We start from the raw sequence: 15,816 nt of genomic DNA, 5'->3' as shown, positions 1-15,816 counted from the left end.
CCCCCAGGAGGAAGCTGCGGATCATCACAGCAGAGCATCCATCAGGCCGACGGAAAATCTGCAGAAACTGGTACAGTGAGGTCTCCCTGCATGCCTCCTCGAGGTTCCCCTCTCCATCTGCCCCAGCTGCTCAGTCCCATCCTCAGTCCTCTGTCCCTGTCTGTCTACGGGTCAGCAGGCCCCTGACCCCTTGCTGCGTGTTTCCTGAAGACAGGAACGGTCTCTTTCCTCGGCACGGCCGAGGGTCAAGATCGGGAAATCCCGTGGACACACCACCACCGGCGGATTTACAGGCCCCATCCCATCCAGCCCATGTCCAACTAGGGTCCGTCTTAGAAAAGGCGGCAGAGGTCCTTTTGGGTTCAGGATCCCTCGGGGACCCCTTCAAGCTATCTCACCTGCTTGGCCTCTGTCAGCTGGACAGCATCTCCGATTTGGCTGTTCTGTGGTTTTATTTTCTGGGTGTGGGATGTGGAGATGCATGCCTGGGACCCTGCCGGCCATTGTGACTGGGACACTCCCTCGGGGGTCACCCTCCCAGAGCGGGGGCCATGGGAAGGGGGAACTGTGCCGCAGAGCTGACGGGCGCACCCCGGGTATGGGGCCCTGACCCCACTCTCACGCCGAGGTCCGCACTGCGATCCATCCGCACAGCCCCACTTTGATCCCTGAGCTGCGTGGAACAGAATGGGGAACCTGACATGCAGGTGGTCCAGAGTCTCCTCTGTGGACACCACAAGGGACACACCTGGAAACAGTCCTGGAACAGCCAGAAACCTGCCAAGGCCGCTGCAAGGCGTCCAGATCCAAGAGGCTGCATGCTCAACCACTGAGACAGGACAGGGCCAGGCAGGCTCTTCTGTGTCCCCCACCACAGCCCTTGTCCCTTGCTGTCCCTGCAGCTGAGCGCCTGGGCAGGGAGGGCCACCCCCGCTGGGGGACAGCAGGCTTCCAAAGCCACTGTGTGCTGCCTTCACGGACAGAGATCCATGACATTGCATCTACTCGGACTGGAAGCGGATGATAAGATACAGAGGGGACTGGAGTAAACTCGGGGCGCGTGGAGACAGCGCCAGTGTCTCTGACTCGGGCTGAGATGCGCCTGGCCTGTGTGAAGTCGGCGCTCAGGGCCGCCCCCGCCCTCCCCGGCTCGGGCTGCAGGGCAAGAGATGCTTTCTGCAAAGGTGCCACCGGTGACCGACACGCTCTCCCATCTGTACCCGAGAAGGGCTTTCTCAACACAACCGAACCCCAAGAATCCCAGGGTCTACAAATGGGGTGCCAGGAAACGGCTGCTCTGATTCACAAGAGTCTCTGTGGTGAGATCACAAGGAGGGAGCCATTTGGGGCGAGGAAAAAAAAAATAAACCGTATTAGTCATTAGGGTTTGGTTCTCCATCGAGGGCCAAAAATAAATTTACCAGCAGAGGCTCTCCGCTTAGAGCCCTTCCAAATGGGGTCACATCTGTGTTCTTTTTTTCCTAGAAATGCCGAACTTGGCTGCGAGGCATTTGGGGGGGTGGGGGAGGATGTTTACCGAACTCTCTCTGAAGACACCCAAGATGCAACATGCTGCACTTGGTTTCCTCCACTGAGTCTTACTCTTCTTTTTTTTTGAAACACTCAAATTGCTTTTTCTTCTTGCTTATTAAGAGACTGAGGTGAGAACCCAAGAAAAGAACAGAAATGCTATGGAGAGATCCAAAATAGATAGACAGCAAGGTCCTACTGTCGGGGAGCTTGGGGACCCATATTCAGTTCCTTGTAACAGCCCATAATGAAAAAGATTATGAAAAGGAACATATACAGGTATATACGTGTAACTGATTCACTGTGCCGGACCCCAGAAATTAACACAACAGTGAAAACGGACAATCCTTCAGTTAAAAACAAAAAATCGATAACCCAGGTCCTGCCGTATAGTACAGAGAATTTATATTCAATATCCTGTAATAAACCATGGGAAAAAGTGTATGCCTACATAAAAGTGAATCACTCTGCTGTACATCGGGAACTGACCCAACATCGTAAATTAACTACCTCAATAAATTTTTTTTTAAAAAAAAGAAAAGCTACGGATGGAGAGAGAAGCAGACTGCAGGCAGGCAGGTGCTGTGTGGGACAGGAAGGGGTGGTCGGGGCTGCAGCCCTGGACTGGGGCAGTGGGGGGCCGGCCGGAGCGGGTGTAGACACCGCAGAAAGGCCACGGCCGGCCGCGGGGATGCTGTATTGGAGCTTCTGGTTAGCGTCCTTCATGACTGTGGGAAGGCTTGGACCCAGCTGGGAGCTGACAGGGTGGCTACAGCACGAAACCCTTTCCACCGAGACTGAAAGGTCTGGCAGATCCTTTCCAACCTCTTAATTTCGTAACACTTTGTCTTAAATTGCAGGGACATGACACACGGAGAGACCACAGAATGGAACCAAAGTCCCCTCGTGACTGTACACCGGCTTTGACAAAAGCACAGACATGCAGGTCTGTGCACAGGACAAGCTTCTCCGTGCATGGGATGAGCTGTGGTCTGAACCACGGACACGGGCAGAAATGCGGGTGTGCCATCTCGTGCATTTAAGACACTGCCAGGAACGGTAATCCGGCCAGAAGTTCACCTGCTGGTTCTTCACCTTTTCCTAAAGAAACGGCAAGTCGGGGCACCTGTAAGAATGAGCAGGTTAGGCGCCGGGCGAGGCGGGAGTTTTCCTCTAATGAGGCCACACGTCACCGCGGCCTCGGTCCCTCCCCGAGTGGCCAGGTCTCTGTGCTCTCTCACTTTATGGGCAAAGCCAGAGCTAATGCCAACCAGCAGGCTCGGGTTTGCAAATATTAAGAGATAAACCAACCAGCGGTTGTTTTAGCATTCATATAATGCAATGAGAGACACAGAAAAGCCAGGAAGACAGACGACCCTGAAACGTGATGTGTGAGCTGGGGCCGGGCAGGGCGGCGCCAAGGTGGGGACGTGGGGACAGCATTGCAGGTGACAGGGTGGAGACAGGACGCCAGATCCAGGGCTGGGCCGTGCTTGAGGGCCCCCCTTCACCGTGTCCAGTGTCCACTTTTCCACCACTTTGGAGCTCCTGACGGGACACTGATGACAGCTGCCCCCATCACAGTCTGCCCCCAAGACTGGACGGGCAGTTAGAGGCTGCCCAGCTCTGGTACCCGCGGCACAAAGGGAACGCACAGTCGGGGAGGTGAGAAGTCCGATGGACCAACATCCATCGCTCGAGTCAGGCAGGAAACCACGAGGGACACCAGCTTCCCCAGCAGCGCCGAGGGCACGCACCCTCCTGGGCGCCAGTCCCAGCGGGCTGGGGGATCCGAGCGACAGAAGGCAGACGCCGATTTGATGTTCTTGTGGGAAGCGAACGCCCATCCCAAGAAAAACATCAGGCAGGATTCCTGGGTTCCCTGATTCCGCTCACAGCGTCCGACAGCCCAAGGGGGAGGAGGCCAGGCTTCGTGCCAATGGCTGTGAGAGCCAGGGAATATTTCCACGGTCTTATTTTAGGATGGGTAACGCTGTAAACAACCCCAGTGCCCAGGCCACAGACGGCTCGTCTAGACCCTGATCTGAAGCAGAAGGTCACCAGGGAGGCAGACAGCCCAGATGTGCTCGGCCCATGTGACCAGGGCTGAGGCCCGGCCAGCGCTGGCTCCCGGACAGGGACACTCGCCTCACCTCCCGGGTGCTGAAGCTGGGACACCGCCGCCTGCGCCGGGGCGTGAGGTCGGGGCGCCAGCAGCTGCTGGGGAGCTGGCGAGCGGGGAGGAGACACGTGTCCCCACCAAGGGCGCCCACCCCGTGAGGTTACCAGAGAAAGAGGGTTTGCGGCTGATCGAGCCTCGAGGACATCAAAGGCAGAAAAGTCAAGGGAGTGGAGGGGAGTGATGCTCGCAGAGCTGCTTGTTGGAGACAAAGAATGCAAGGTCCCAGGAAGGGCCGAGTTTTGTGGCTAAAATCAGAGGTGCCAGATCTGGATGTCAGGTCCCCCTTCCCCCCAGGTCCCCGGCCCCTGGCTCACATCTCAGCTCCACTTCTCATACCGGGTTCCCTCCTCCCAGCTCCAACACCTACACCGGGCCCCCCAGCCTCACACACACACTGGGTTCCCCCACCAGGTACCCCCGGCCCCACCACTCACTCTGGTCACATCCTGGCTCCACCACTCACACTGGGTCACATCCCAGCTTCACCACCTACAGCTGGACCTCAGTTTCCCAAATGCAGAACAGACGTAACGTTTGCAGCTAACTCTCAGGTTTGTTTGGCGGAGTAAATGCACTCATATAAATATGACAGACACACAGACCACTCAGAACAGCATCTGGCACACAGGTCACTCAGTGAACGTGAGATGCTCTGCCGTCACCTCTGTCGGGCAGGGCATCGCTGACTCTCCCCCGAAGCCTGCAGCCCACCCGCGCCCAGGCCCTGCCAACCAGGAGTCACAGAGCTGCCAGCCCGCTCCTCTGACAAGGTGGCTCCTGGCGATCGGACCTCCGACAACTCACTGAAACTCTGCCTCAGTGTCCCCCGCCCCCCGGGGTCGGGCAGAGCAGCTGTATTATGGACACCTGGGTCTTGCTTCACAATAGAAGGTGGCTGTCACCTTTGGGGTTAAGTGAAAACTCCTCTCCCCTGAGGAGATGAGGTTCAAAGTCAGGAATGTTACAAGGACGCTCCTCCAAGCCTCCTCTGGTCCAGGTGCTCAGGGAAGCCCGGTGTTCATGGCCCCGTTTATCCAGATGAAGATGCCGGGCTCACATTTTTTCAGAGAACTAAAATTCATCTTTAGGCACCAAATGATTTGCATTATTACTTTTTAACCATTTTTATGAGACGCTTTCTATAACATATAAACAGCCTGTAACGCCCCTGATCTAGGTGGGATTTGGGCGAATACGTTAAGAGTCTCACAAAGCAACAAGTACAGAAGAAACAGGGAAAAAAAAAACCAAACCCACTGGGCCCCCCAGCCTCCCACAGGTGGCATCAACACGTCCACACCCCAGCAGCCGGGTGCACAAACTCGGGCCCGGGGGCTCACCTGCTTGGCGACGTCCTGGCGGGGAGGTAAGGAGCCGGGCGCGAGCACAGGGGGGCTCTCCGGGCCGCAGAGCTCGGGGAAGGGGTTGGGGATGGCGGGCAGGGACGAGGTCCTGAACTGCTGGTCCTCCTCCTGCAGGCGCCTGGGAGGGCAGAGACAAGGGCTCATTAAAGGCTGATGCGCTCAGGGTCCGGCAGCCCTGCTTCTGGGAAAATGAATGAAAATGAACGAAAAAACTGAAGGAGAGACTCCAAGAGATGTTTGCACACCCGTGTTCACCCTGCGCTGCTCCAAACACTCAGAAGGTGAAGCAGCCAAGTGACCACGGCTTCCCTCCTCCCAGGTCCACCTCCCACACCGGGCCCCCCAGCCTCACACACACACACACCGCGGTTCCGTGAGCCTCCACGGAGAGATACCACATTCTCCCACATGTGGTATCAACACGCAATGGGCTACACTCAGCCTGAACGAACCCTGCAGGGGACCACTTCATTGAGGCCCCCGGATGTGTCACATTCCTGGGGACAGGAAGGGGATGGAGGTTGCTGACTGGGGACCGGGCAGTTGGGGTTTAAGGGCTGCAGGGTTTCAATTCTGCAAGATGAGAGAGTCCGGGATTTGGCTGCATGACAATGTGAATGTTGTCAGTGCTAAGCAAGTGAACACTCAACATGGCCAAGACGGTCAACTTAATGCTGAGTGTACTTTACTACAACTAAAAAATAATCTTGAAAAACCCCAAAAAACCCCTGACATTCTCAGACCCAAAGGGTATATAGATTTCCAACTTCACAGGACACCCAGGGGACAGGTGGTGGCTCACGCCACAAGTGCCACTCAGCACGTGATGTGGCCTCGGCACCCCCTTCCAAGAGCTTCCTCAGTTTTGTTCAGTGAACCCCTGAAGTGGTTTTGTGCGTCAAAAGCATTTTGCACAACAACTATTTTTCAGTGACCCTGCAATGAACACTCGTCTCACCCAGCGAAAATGTTCGAAGAGGCTGTCCTCATCTGAATAGTGAGACGAACGCTTATGTGCACGCAAAGGACGTCGATGTGGAATTACTCGGACATAAACGCTTCCTGGAGCCAGCGTCTGGGCACCTCTGAAATGGCCCCCTGCACCCCGCTCACGTCCCTGAGAGCCACGTCTGAACTTGCATCAGACCGTCCCCTCTCTGGCACGTCTCCAGGGCCACCTCCTACCTCCTTCCCAGCATCAAACCTCACTGGTCATGCAAGAGGCCAGGCACACAGGATGATGGATCAGATACAGTTACGAAAACAGCAGAAAAATGAAAAAAAGCAAACAATGATGCAGAGTGCTCTGTTTCCTCTCCCCGGGGTCCTGCCCACGCGTCCAGGCTCTCCTGGGAGGGGAGCCCCTCCGGCCACCCTGGACATCACTGCCCTGGGCACAGACGCCCCGAGCTGCAGGAGTTTGGCCCCTGACCTCGCTCCGCATCCCCAGCCCTGCTCCTAACGCACCCTTCCCGAACCCCTCATGTAGCCTGCGTCTTCATACTTTGGGGACTAAATCAACGATCCACTGGCTTTCTTGGGAGGTTTGCCCCTAAAGCCACAGCGGCTGCGATTCGCCAGACAACGTGCCGGAGAGCTTGCTTTTGATGCAAACAAATCCCACCCCTTCAGTAACAGCTTCCTGGTGGCCTCCAAGGGGGTCCCTTGTCACACTCAGAGCGCCAGGGCGGGAGACGCAGCCACGCTCTGCTCTCAGGACCTCCCAGCCCAAAGCTACCGCGCACCCGGGACCCACGAAGGATGAATTTTCCTTTGCTCCGAATCACAGCACCCGAAGCTGGCTTTCTGACATCCTGCCTGTCCACGGAAGCTTCTCTCTTTAGTACGTTGTCTTGAGCCTTTTTAAAAAAAGTCCTGCGCTAAGTCACAGAGGCCAGACACAGAAGTCCACCTGTCACCCGATTCCATTTGTAGGACGCAGTCCAGCTTAGATACACCCACAGCTCGGAGGGCAGATGGCTGGCGGCCGGGGCCGTGGGGAGGGGGAGCCTGCTGAGTGGGCAGGGTGCCTCGGCCGTGATGGAGATGCTCTGGGCCCAGATGGAGGGCGTGTCCGGAGGGCGCCCAACGCCCTGGAACACACCCTTTACAGGGATTCAGTTTATGCTGCATGAATGTCACCTCAACAAGGTATTTTAAAAACGGAGGAAAAAAGTCACGTGTTCACACGTATCACCCAAAGCAAAGCTAAGGGACATGAGACAAAGCTGAACACAGTCCCGACTGAGAGGCTGGCAGTCAAAGCTCACACTGGTCCGTCCACAGTCAGAGATGTGGGGAGCGGAGCTGAGGGGCGGGGGGCGGGGTCAGGGACAAGGTCCGTCCAGGTGACAACACGACCGCTGCCCTTCCCTTCACTGCAGGCGCCCCCAACTCCTTCAGCACCGTAGCCTCCTCCAGGAAGCCCTCTCACTGCTTCCACCGTCTGCTCTGCTCCTGCCCCGTCTAACTCCCTTCAGATGTGTGACAAGCTCTGGGGCTGTCCTCTCCAGGACAGCCCCTGCTCCTTGGGCCCCTGACCTGGGTCTGTATCTGGGCTCCCCACTCACCAGGTGTGGGCCAAGGCACCTCCTCCTGAGAACTGAGGGTCACCACACCACCCACCTTGTATGGCTGCAATGACCGTCACATCGGCCAGTATATGAGGACTCAACAGAGACTTATACAAAGGAGGTGCTCAGTACACGTGGGAGGTGTTCAGCACACATGGGAGGTGCTCAGCACACATAGGAAGTGCCCTGCACATATGGGAGGTGATTGATGGGAGGTAACTGACATACACGGGACGTGCTTGGCACACATAAAAAGTGATCAGCACACACAGGAAGTGATCAACACACATGGAAGGTGCTCAGCACACATAGGAAGTGCCCTGCACACGTGGGAGGTGCTTAGCACACACAGGAAGTGCCCTGCACATATGGGAGGTGACTGATGGGAGGTAATTGACATACATGGGACATGCTCGGCACACACAGAAAGTGATCAGCACACACAGGAAGTGATCAGCACACATGGGAGGTGCTCAGCACACACAAGAACTGCCCTGCACACATGGGAGGTGGCTGACCTACATGGGACGTACTTGGCACATACAGGAAGTGATCAGCACACGTGGGAGGTGCTCAGCACACATAGAAAGTGCTCAGCACACAAGGCAGTGATCAGTATGCACAGAAGGTGCTCTGCACACACAGAAAGTGCTCAGCACACACAGAAAGTGCTCAGCAGACCTGACAGAGGCCCAAGACGTATTGCACTGCACATACTCCAGCCAGAGAACCCCGGAAGGTGGCAGATGTCAAGCTCTCAACCATCCTCACCTGAACCCACCAGAGCCCATGCAGACCTGGGAGAGGCACGGACAGTTTCTCAGCTGAGCTTCACAAACATCTCCACCCAAAGGTCTCTGATGCCACCATCACCCTCTTCACAAGCACTGCCAGCTAACTTCTCTACCTACCCGCACCCCGGGCAGAGAGGTGCCCTGGACACTGTCCCCACAATCCCCCAATCCACGTGCCAACAAATCTATCATCTCTGCTTTAAAATCCCAGGTCAGGATGCCGCTGCTCTGGGCTGGGCCCTGAAGCAGCTTCCAAATCCCACTGCCCCCTGACCCCAAGATGCCAGAGCTACTCACCAAAACCCAAATCCAACCCCCCAAGCCTGTTCAAATCCCTTCCCGGTCTCTCCCCTCGGAAGGGCTCCAGGACGTGGCCCCAGCCTGTCACGCTCTATGCTCTAACTGCCTCTGCGGAGGGACGACGGATGCACAAAAAATGTGCGTCTGTAATAAACACCCCCTGGACCAGTTTAAAGATAAGGACGCAGAGGGACCACCTCCAGTCTGCCGTAAACATGTCCACCCCTTCCACACGCCTACTCCTACCCTCTTCATGTATTATTATTATTTTTAAATTATTCTTGGTTGTTTTTTGAGGGGGGGAGGCTTATTTTTTTATTTTTTTAGAGAAGGTTCTGGGGATTGAACCCAGGACCTCCTGCATGCTGAGCATGTGCTCTGCCATTTGAGTTATACCCCCCGTATTGTTATTATTATTATTTGTGTGTGTGTGTGATCAGAACACTCCACGTACGAGCTGGCCCCTCGGCAAACTGTTCAGCACACGACACAGCACCGGTGATGGGCCCAGGACCTGCCCACCTTGTAAAACAGAAACTCTGCACCCTCTGACCCGCCCCGCCCATCCCCCTCCCCCAGACCCTGGCAACCACGCTCCACTCTCTGCGTCCACGCATTTGGCTGTTTCAGGCTCCTCGGGGACGTGGAGCCATGTGGTACTTGTCCTCCTCTGTTGGTCTGATTTACTGAGCACACTGTCCATGGGGTCCCAGGATGGATGAAGGGATGAATAAAATGTACACACATATGACAGAATATTATTCTGACACAAAAAAGGAAGAGGGTCCTGCCCATTTCGACAACAGGGATCATGTCTTTGGCTCATGAAACCTCTTCTCCCATCCCTCAGCTCCTACTCACCCTTCGGCACCCAATTCAGAGAGCCGCCACCTCCAGGGAGCCCTCCGCCCCTTCCCAGAGGCCTCCCACAGCCCCAGCATTTCCACAGAGGCTGTGTGTCCTCCACTTTATGCCCTGGGAATGTGACCACACGTCTGAGGCTGCCTGTTTCTGATCAGTCCCAGGTCCCCAAGCCCCACTCTGGGCAGCTGCCTGCCCAGCCCTGCTCTCATTTTTTCCAGAACATTCTCCTCTGCACATCCCACCAACTTGGCCCAGAGCAGGTGCTCATAAAAGTGACCTAAATCAAACCAGCTACCAGGTCCATCCTATGGCCGCTGTGCTGGACAGAGAAAAGGACTGGGTCTGGGGATGGAGAGTGGTGCTGGGACCCCGACGCGCTCCATGCTCCGGGAGGGGGTGCCCCAGGGCCCACCTGGCGGCGAGGATGTGCACGGGCTGGGAACGCTGCACCTTCTGCCGCGGGGACAGCTGCGGCTGGTTGGACCTGGCTGCGGAGGGCGGCGGCGGCCCACGGGCGTGCTGGCCGTTCTGCAGAAGAGGCGTCGTCTCCGACTGCATGCCACACGCCGAGCACAGACTCTCCAGGGACAGGCTCATGTCATTCACGAGGGCCTCCAGGTCCACGTCATCCTCTGCACATCAGAAGGCAGGAAAGGAGAAGAAAAGAAAAAAAAAGAAACCTTAGCAGCAATGAGGTCACAGAGCTGGACCCCCGCCCCAACCTCAGCTGGCGGATCACATGTGCACAATGAGCCCTGAGTGGGGCCGATCAGGGCTGCTCCCTTCCCTGAGGTTCCAGAAGACAAGCATCCAATGGGAACGGAACAGCATCGGACACCGAGAGCAGCCTGGCCTGCTAAGGCCACCAGGTGGACGGGCTCCCTGGGCGGCCACTGATGGAACATGCAGCCCCCGGCTGCCTCTCCTCCGCCCGCGACTGGCCCGAGGCTCCGAAGGGTCATTTTACACATCAGCTTGGCCGGAACACAGTACCCAGAGTCAGTCCATCTTCATTCCAGATGTTTCTGTGAAAATGTTTTTTTTTTTCTCTATTTAAATCGTGCATGCTAAACTGAGCACGCGCTCTACCACTGAGCGATTTCCCTCCCGTCTTTTTTAGCTGAGGGTAACATTTAAACCAGCAGACTGTGAGCGAGGGGAGCTGAAGGCCTTGAGAGAAGACCGAGGATCCCCGAGGAACAGGGGATTCGGCCTGCAAACTCCAACTGCGGCCCCTGCTGCGTCTCCAGCCGGCCACCTGTCCTGCGGACAGCGGATGTGCGAGCCAGCGCCTTAAAGTCACCACCCCCACGTACAGACACATGCACAGCCTGCCTGTTCCGTTTCTGGTGGTCGGTCACTTTTTAACAACATGGCAAACACAACCTAGGCTGCGTTGGTCACAAGTCACGCAATCACAGTCCCCAGCAGCCTAAGTGATGCGCATGGAACAAACAAGGGGCTTAGAGCTCACCCTACCCGAGGGGACCAGCCCCTACTGGGCAGGAAGGGAGAGTAGAGGACACCTGCTGCCCCGCCCAGGACCCCAGCCCCTGGCTCCCCGCCCCTGCCCTGTCCCAACACCATCCTGGCCACGCCCCTGTCCAGCCACGCCCCACACTATCCCCGCCCTACCATGCCCACGTCCCTGGCCTCGCCCCTGCCCCACCCCAGCCCACCCCAACCCTGCCCTGGCCACGCCCCTGCCCAGCCACGCCTCACACTATCCCCGCCCATGTCCCTGGCCATGCCCCTCCCTGTCCCCCCCCACCACACCCATGACCCACCCCAGCCCCACCCCCGTCCCAACCCCGCCCCTGGCCACACCCCCTAAGCCGTCCCCTGTCCCTGACCAAGCCCCACCATATCCGCGCTGAGCCACGCCCACACCCCAGACCACGCCCACACACAGGCCACACCCACCCTGTCCCAGCCCTTGTCCCGTCCCATCCCAGCCCCGCCCCCGCCACGCAGTCCCTGGTCCAGTGTCTCCCTCCCTCCGTGCCCGCAGCTCTCACTCGGGCTCACAGTGGTCCCCAGCCCAGTGCAGACATTCAGTCAACGTTATTTATTAGCTCTATTTCCCTCACTCCTCAGAAGACAGCAGAGTGGTGACAATTAACCCGGTTTAACAGCTGAGGAAATCCGTCTAGGGGACCCGACTCACTCGCCCCAGATCACACAAGCGGTAAGTAGGGAACCCCGAGTCCGAAAACAGGCTTTCCTGCTACCAAGGTGGCCTCAGCAGGTGTGCACGCGATGAAGGAGCTCACGGATCTTTCCAGAGCACCCTGACCCCCCTGCCTCTCCCGCTCCCCCCACAAAAATCTCTGATGCCCCTGCGTCAGCCTCCCCGCCTCCCCAGGCACAAGGAGACAGAACATGAGGGAGGACGGCGGGGTGGCCGCGGTGGGGGCCGGGGCCTCTGGTCAGGCGGGTGGGGTGGAGTTGCAGGCAGGGCAGACTGGGGGAAGCAGGGAGACCACTGACCAGCACCTCCTCCAAGGCTCCACGGCCCTCCAGGCAGCGGTGCCCAGAAGAGGGGCCTCGGGTCCAGAGGGCCTGGCCTGGGTGACGGACGCTACCAGCAGCAGGCAGGGCCCGAGGAGGGCAGACACCCGGATGGACGGGAGGCTTCTGAAAAAGCAGCGATGAGAGGCCGAGGCAGGGTGGACAGGGCTGGGGAAGAACCCGGGACAGGAGGAGGGTGCCGGCGAGTCTGGGAGGCCTGCAGACAGACCCCGGCCCCCAGGTGAGGCAGGGCCGGGGAGGCGGGGGCAGGGCCCCGGTGGGGAGAAGGGAGAAGAAAAATGTTGCTGCAGCTCAGGATCTAAGTCAGCAAATATTAATCCTGTGGCCAGATATTAAAAGGACAAGGTGCTGAATCAAGCAGTAAGAATTACCATGAAATGAATAATTAATATGTCATAAGGGAGAACGCGGGAGTCCGCAGGTAGGGCCGCGGCCCAGAGCTCAGGAGGCAGGGGTCGGGGGCAGAACATCCGGACTCCCGCAGGGCCGGTCCCCTGGTCCCCGCAGGGCCGCTGGCCTCAGACAGGTCCTCCCCTGTCTAAACAGCACACGAGAAGAGTCGTGGACAGTCGCTGCCAGAAGAGACCAGGAGACTTCTGTGTACTGGCTGAGACCTCAGGCCTTCACCTAATGAGGAAGAGTTTAAGCTGTGCCGGTGCTCACAGCCCTGGAGCGTCAGGGAAGTTCTAGAATGTGTCCCTCATGAACACCACTCATCTCCTTTACGTGGCTGATACGGAATGGTCGCTTAACTTAAACTCAGGGAGACAACAAAGGACATTGGCGTCCTTCCTCGCCTGGTAACGACTCGGTGCATTTCCATCTTAACAGACCGCTCAAGAATCAAATGGGTGAAACAGCAGGTCCACTGGCACTACTGAGCTGGCCTTGGTGTGGACAGGTGGCCTTGGTGTGGACAGGTGGCCTTGGCCATGGATAGGCAGCCTTGGGCAGGCGGCCTTGTTATAGACAAGTGACCTTGGCTGTGGACAGGCAGTCTTGGCCGTGGACAGGTGGCCTTGGCCGTGGACCGGTGGCCTCAGCCGTGGACAGGTGGCCTTGGCCGTGGACCGGTGGCCTTGTCTCCTGTGCATTTCTTTCTGCTCCTCTCCATCACCCGGGTCCTCCCTGGGTCACCCCTCTCTGCGGTCAGGCCACACTGCTTTCAGGAACTCAAAGTATTTCTCACACCACTCAAAGCAAACAGAAAGGTCAACTGGACGTGAAGCCGCAAAGGCAGAAGTCTCAGCGCGACCCACGTCGTCACCGAGCGTTAACTCCCCTCGGAGGTGGGTTAGCGATTAACCTGCTTTCAACTTTAAATACGTTTAACTGTGAATCTGTTAAAAGCCAGGCACTTCTGACAGCACTCACTTAGGGGGCTGTAATTTTCACGAATCAAATCCAGCCGCTGGCTTGGCATGTTCCGTCCACAGCCCTTAGAGCAAAAAGAAAACAGCTTAAAAGGATTTAAAATACTCTGTTCCAGGGCAACCTTGACCATTTCCTGGGAGCGGGGAGGGGGTTCGGTGAGCATTGTAGCTGTTCAGATCATGGAATCACTCAGAGGTGTCTGATTTTACTTGAACCATGTCAAGTTCTAATAAAGACCGACATTTACATCTTCCAAACTGAGGTTTTAAAGGATTGATTCTAACCGTTCAAAAATCACTGCACGCATTCTTGGAAATATTCCGTGAGCGAGTGCATCTCAGAGGGAGACTCCCTGTGTCCTCTGTGCACGTGTGGCGGCTGCACGGATCCCTGGGGTTGCCCCTCACCCGCATGTGGTAGCCCTTCTGCAGGGACCAGTGAGTGGCGGAAGCCGACGGCCAGGACGTTAGCAGAGAGGACGCTTCTGGGAATGCACGTTCCGGTTAAGTGCCTCCTACACGGCCTGACCTGTTCCTAGTGAATCGCAGAGAGTCACACCTTTTACCATTAAGCTTGGAAAAAAGTACTAGAAATGATACGTTGTCAGGTTAATTTTAGTGCATGGTAGTATCTCACGTAGGTTTTCCCTTAAGCAGTTTGATTTTCTGTCTTTGTCAAGTGGATTTATGATTCATTCCACGTTTGTTAAAGGTCTTTTTTCTGAATCATACTCTGCTGTGGAAGATAGTTTTAAGAATCACAAATGCCATGTTGGTTTTAAAATCTTAACGTAGTTGTACACGTTCTAAAAAAGAGCAGGGCCAGCAGCCAACCACCCCCCACCTCCACCCAACTACTAAATTTCCCAATTCCCGTTACATTTCTTACATTGAGTGTGTTCAGCTTGCGATGCCTTATTTTACGGAACTTTGGGAGTTCTAGTGATGATGTCATTTTAGGAAGGTACGGTTTATCATTCCGACTTAGGTTTAAATCGGGAGGGTTTAAAAAAGTTTAATTATAAAGCTTTATGGAGGGAGAATATAGATCAGGGGCAGAGCATGTGCTTAGCAGGCGTGAGGTCCTGGGTTCCATCCCCAGTCCCGCCTCTAAAAATAAATAACCTTAGTTACCCCACCCCCACACACCAAAATAAAATAATACAATAAGAAGTAAAAAGCATAAAGCTGTTTCTAAAAATTAAAAAAAAAGAAACGTTAAGTTAATAAAGCTAAATATTAAAATAACCTCCAAGAACCTTACGAAGCGGTGCCAACTTCAAAGGGGTGGCGGGGTAGGGAGGTTAAGTGCCTCTTCACTGCTAACTTGAGGCCAAAATATTTCCCCTGAGACTGTCCCTCTGAAAGGAGTAAGACACTGGAAGGGAAACGGGCATTGATTTTATACATAAACTTTCAGTCCACACAGATCTCTAAGGTTCTATTTACGGGACAAATATTTATGGGTCAAACGACACGGCCATCGATCAAGTTATTAACAGCCACATTCCTTCCTGAAATAGCCCAAACCAAAACCCGGGGCTCTGATTTTGTCCCCAACATCCGAGTAGATCCTCGGATCTCAAACTCACAACTGTATCTTGTCCCACTGCCATGCGCCAACGGCGGCAGGCGGAGTCCTAGAACGGAGACAGATTCAGGGAAACACGTCCATGTTGGGATTAATGAAGGATTCCGGTGAAGGGCTTCTAGAAACCCAGCCAGGAGGAGGCCAGGTGCTCACCAGCCAGACCGCAGGTGCGGGGGAACTCTCAGGGAGCAGGTGCCTGCGGCCCGACCCCGCTGATTCCCTGGTCCACAGCACCATCTAGCGTCACCTTCCATCCGCCACTGAAGACGCTGGTCCTGCATTACTAGATTATTCCGGTACCTTGAAGGAATGCTTCTGCCCCATGGGAGCAGGATACCTCAACTCTGTCCTTCATTCCCGACCCACGGAGCACCTGCTCACAGGCAGTGACTTCCCCGTCTCCTCCCACTGTCACCCTCGGGGGGTAAGGGACAAGGTCGGGCAGGGTGGCCGGCTTGCTTACTGTGCCCGACAGAACCCCAGAGGGTGGCAAAGTCCAAAGAGGAGAAAAAAATTGTGAGGCCGGGATAAAAACAGACGCATCCGTGTTCGTCTTCCTCCGTGGTCCCCGGCACACAGCGCCTAAAATACTCGTAATTTCTACATGATAAGAGTACAGAGGGCATCTCTGCTGTAACATTGTCTTTCTTTCTTTCTTTGGTAGTTTTTGAAAAAGCTCCAGAGCTCGGGTAAAAGCTGAAAAGAAGTGTCTT

General features: G+C 55.9%; 1 protein-coding gene across 5 annotated transcripts in view; it reads right to left on the bottom strand.

The window, feature by feature from the left end:
* GRB10 (growth factor receptor bound protein 10) overlaps positions 1-15,816 on the bottom strand; it is a 112,547-nt gene that overhangs the window by 39,289 nt on the left and 57,442 nt on the right. For all 5 annotated transcript variants that reach the window (XM_032476259.1, XM_032476255.1, XM_032476256.1 and 2 more), the window contains 2 exons: positions 10,020-10,239; positions 5,053-5,194 (listed from right to left, as the gene is read on the bottom strand). In XM_032476259.1, the coding sequence (XP_032332150.1) occupies positions 5,053-5,194; positions 10,020-10,204 (327 nt within the window). In that variant the 5' untranslated portion in view covers positions 10,205-10,239. The remainder of the gene's footprint in view (positions 1-5,052; positions 5,195-10,019; positions 10,240-15,816) is intronic.

The sequence above is a fragment of the Camelus ferus genome, unplaced genomic scaffold (genome assembly GCF_009834535.1).
Source record: "Camelus ferus isolate YT-003-E unplaced genomic scaffold, BCGSAC_Cfer_1.0 contig313, whole genome shotgun sequence".
Classification (NCBI taxonomy): Eukaryota; Metazoa; Chordata; class Mammalia; order Artiodactyla; family Camelidae; genus Camelus; species Camelus ferus.
This window is presented reverse-complemented; position numbering and strand designations above follow the sequence as displayed.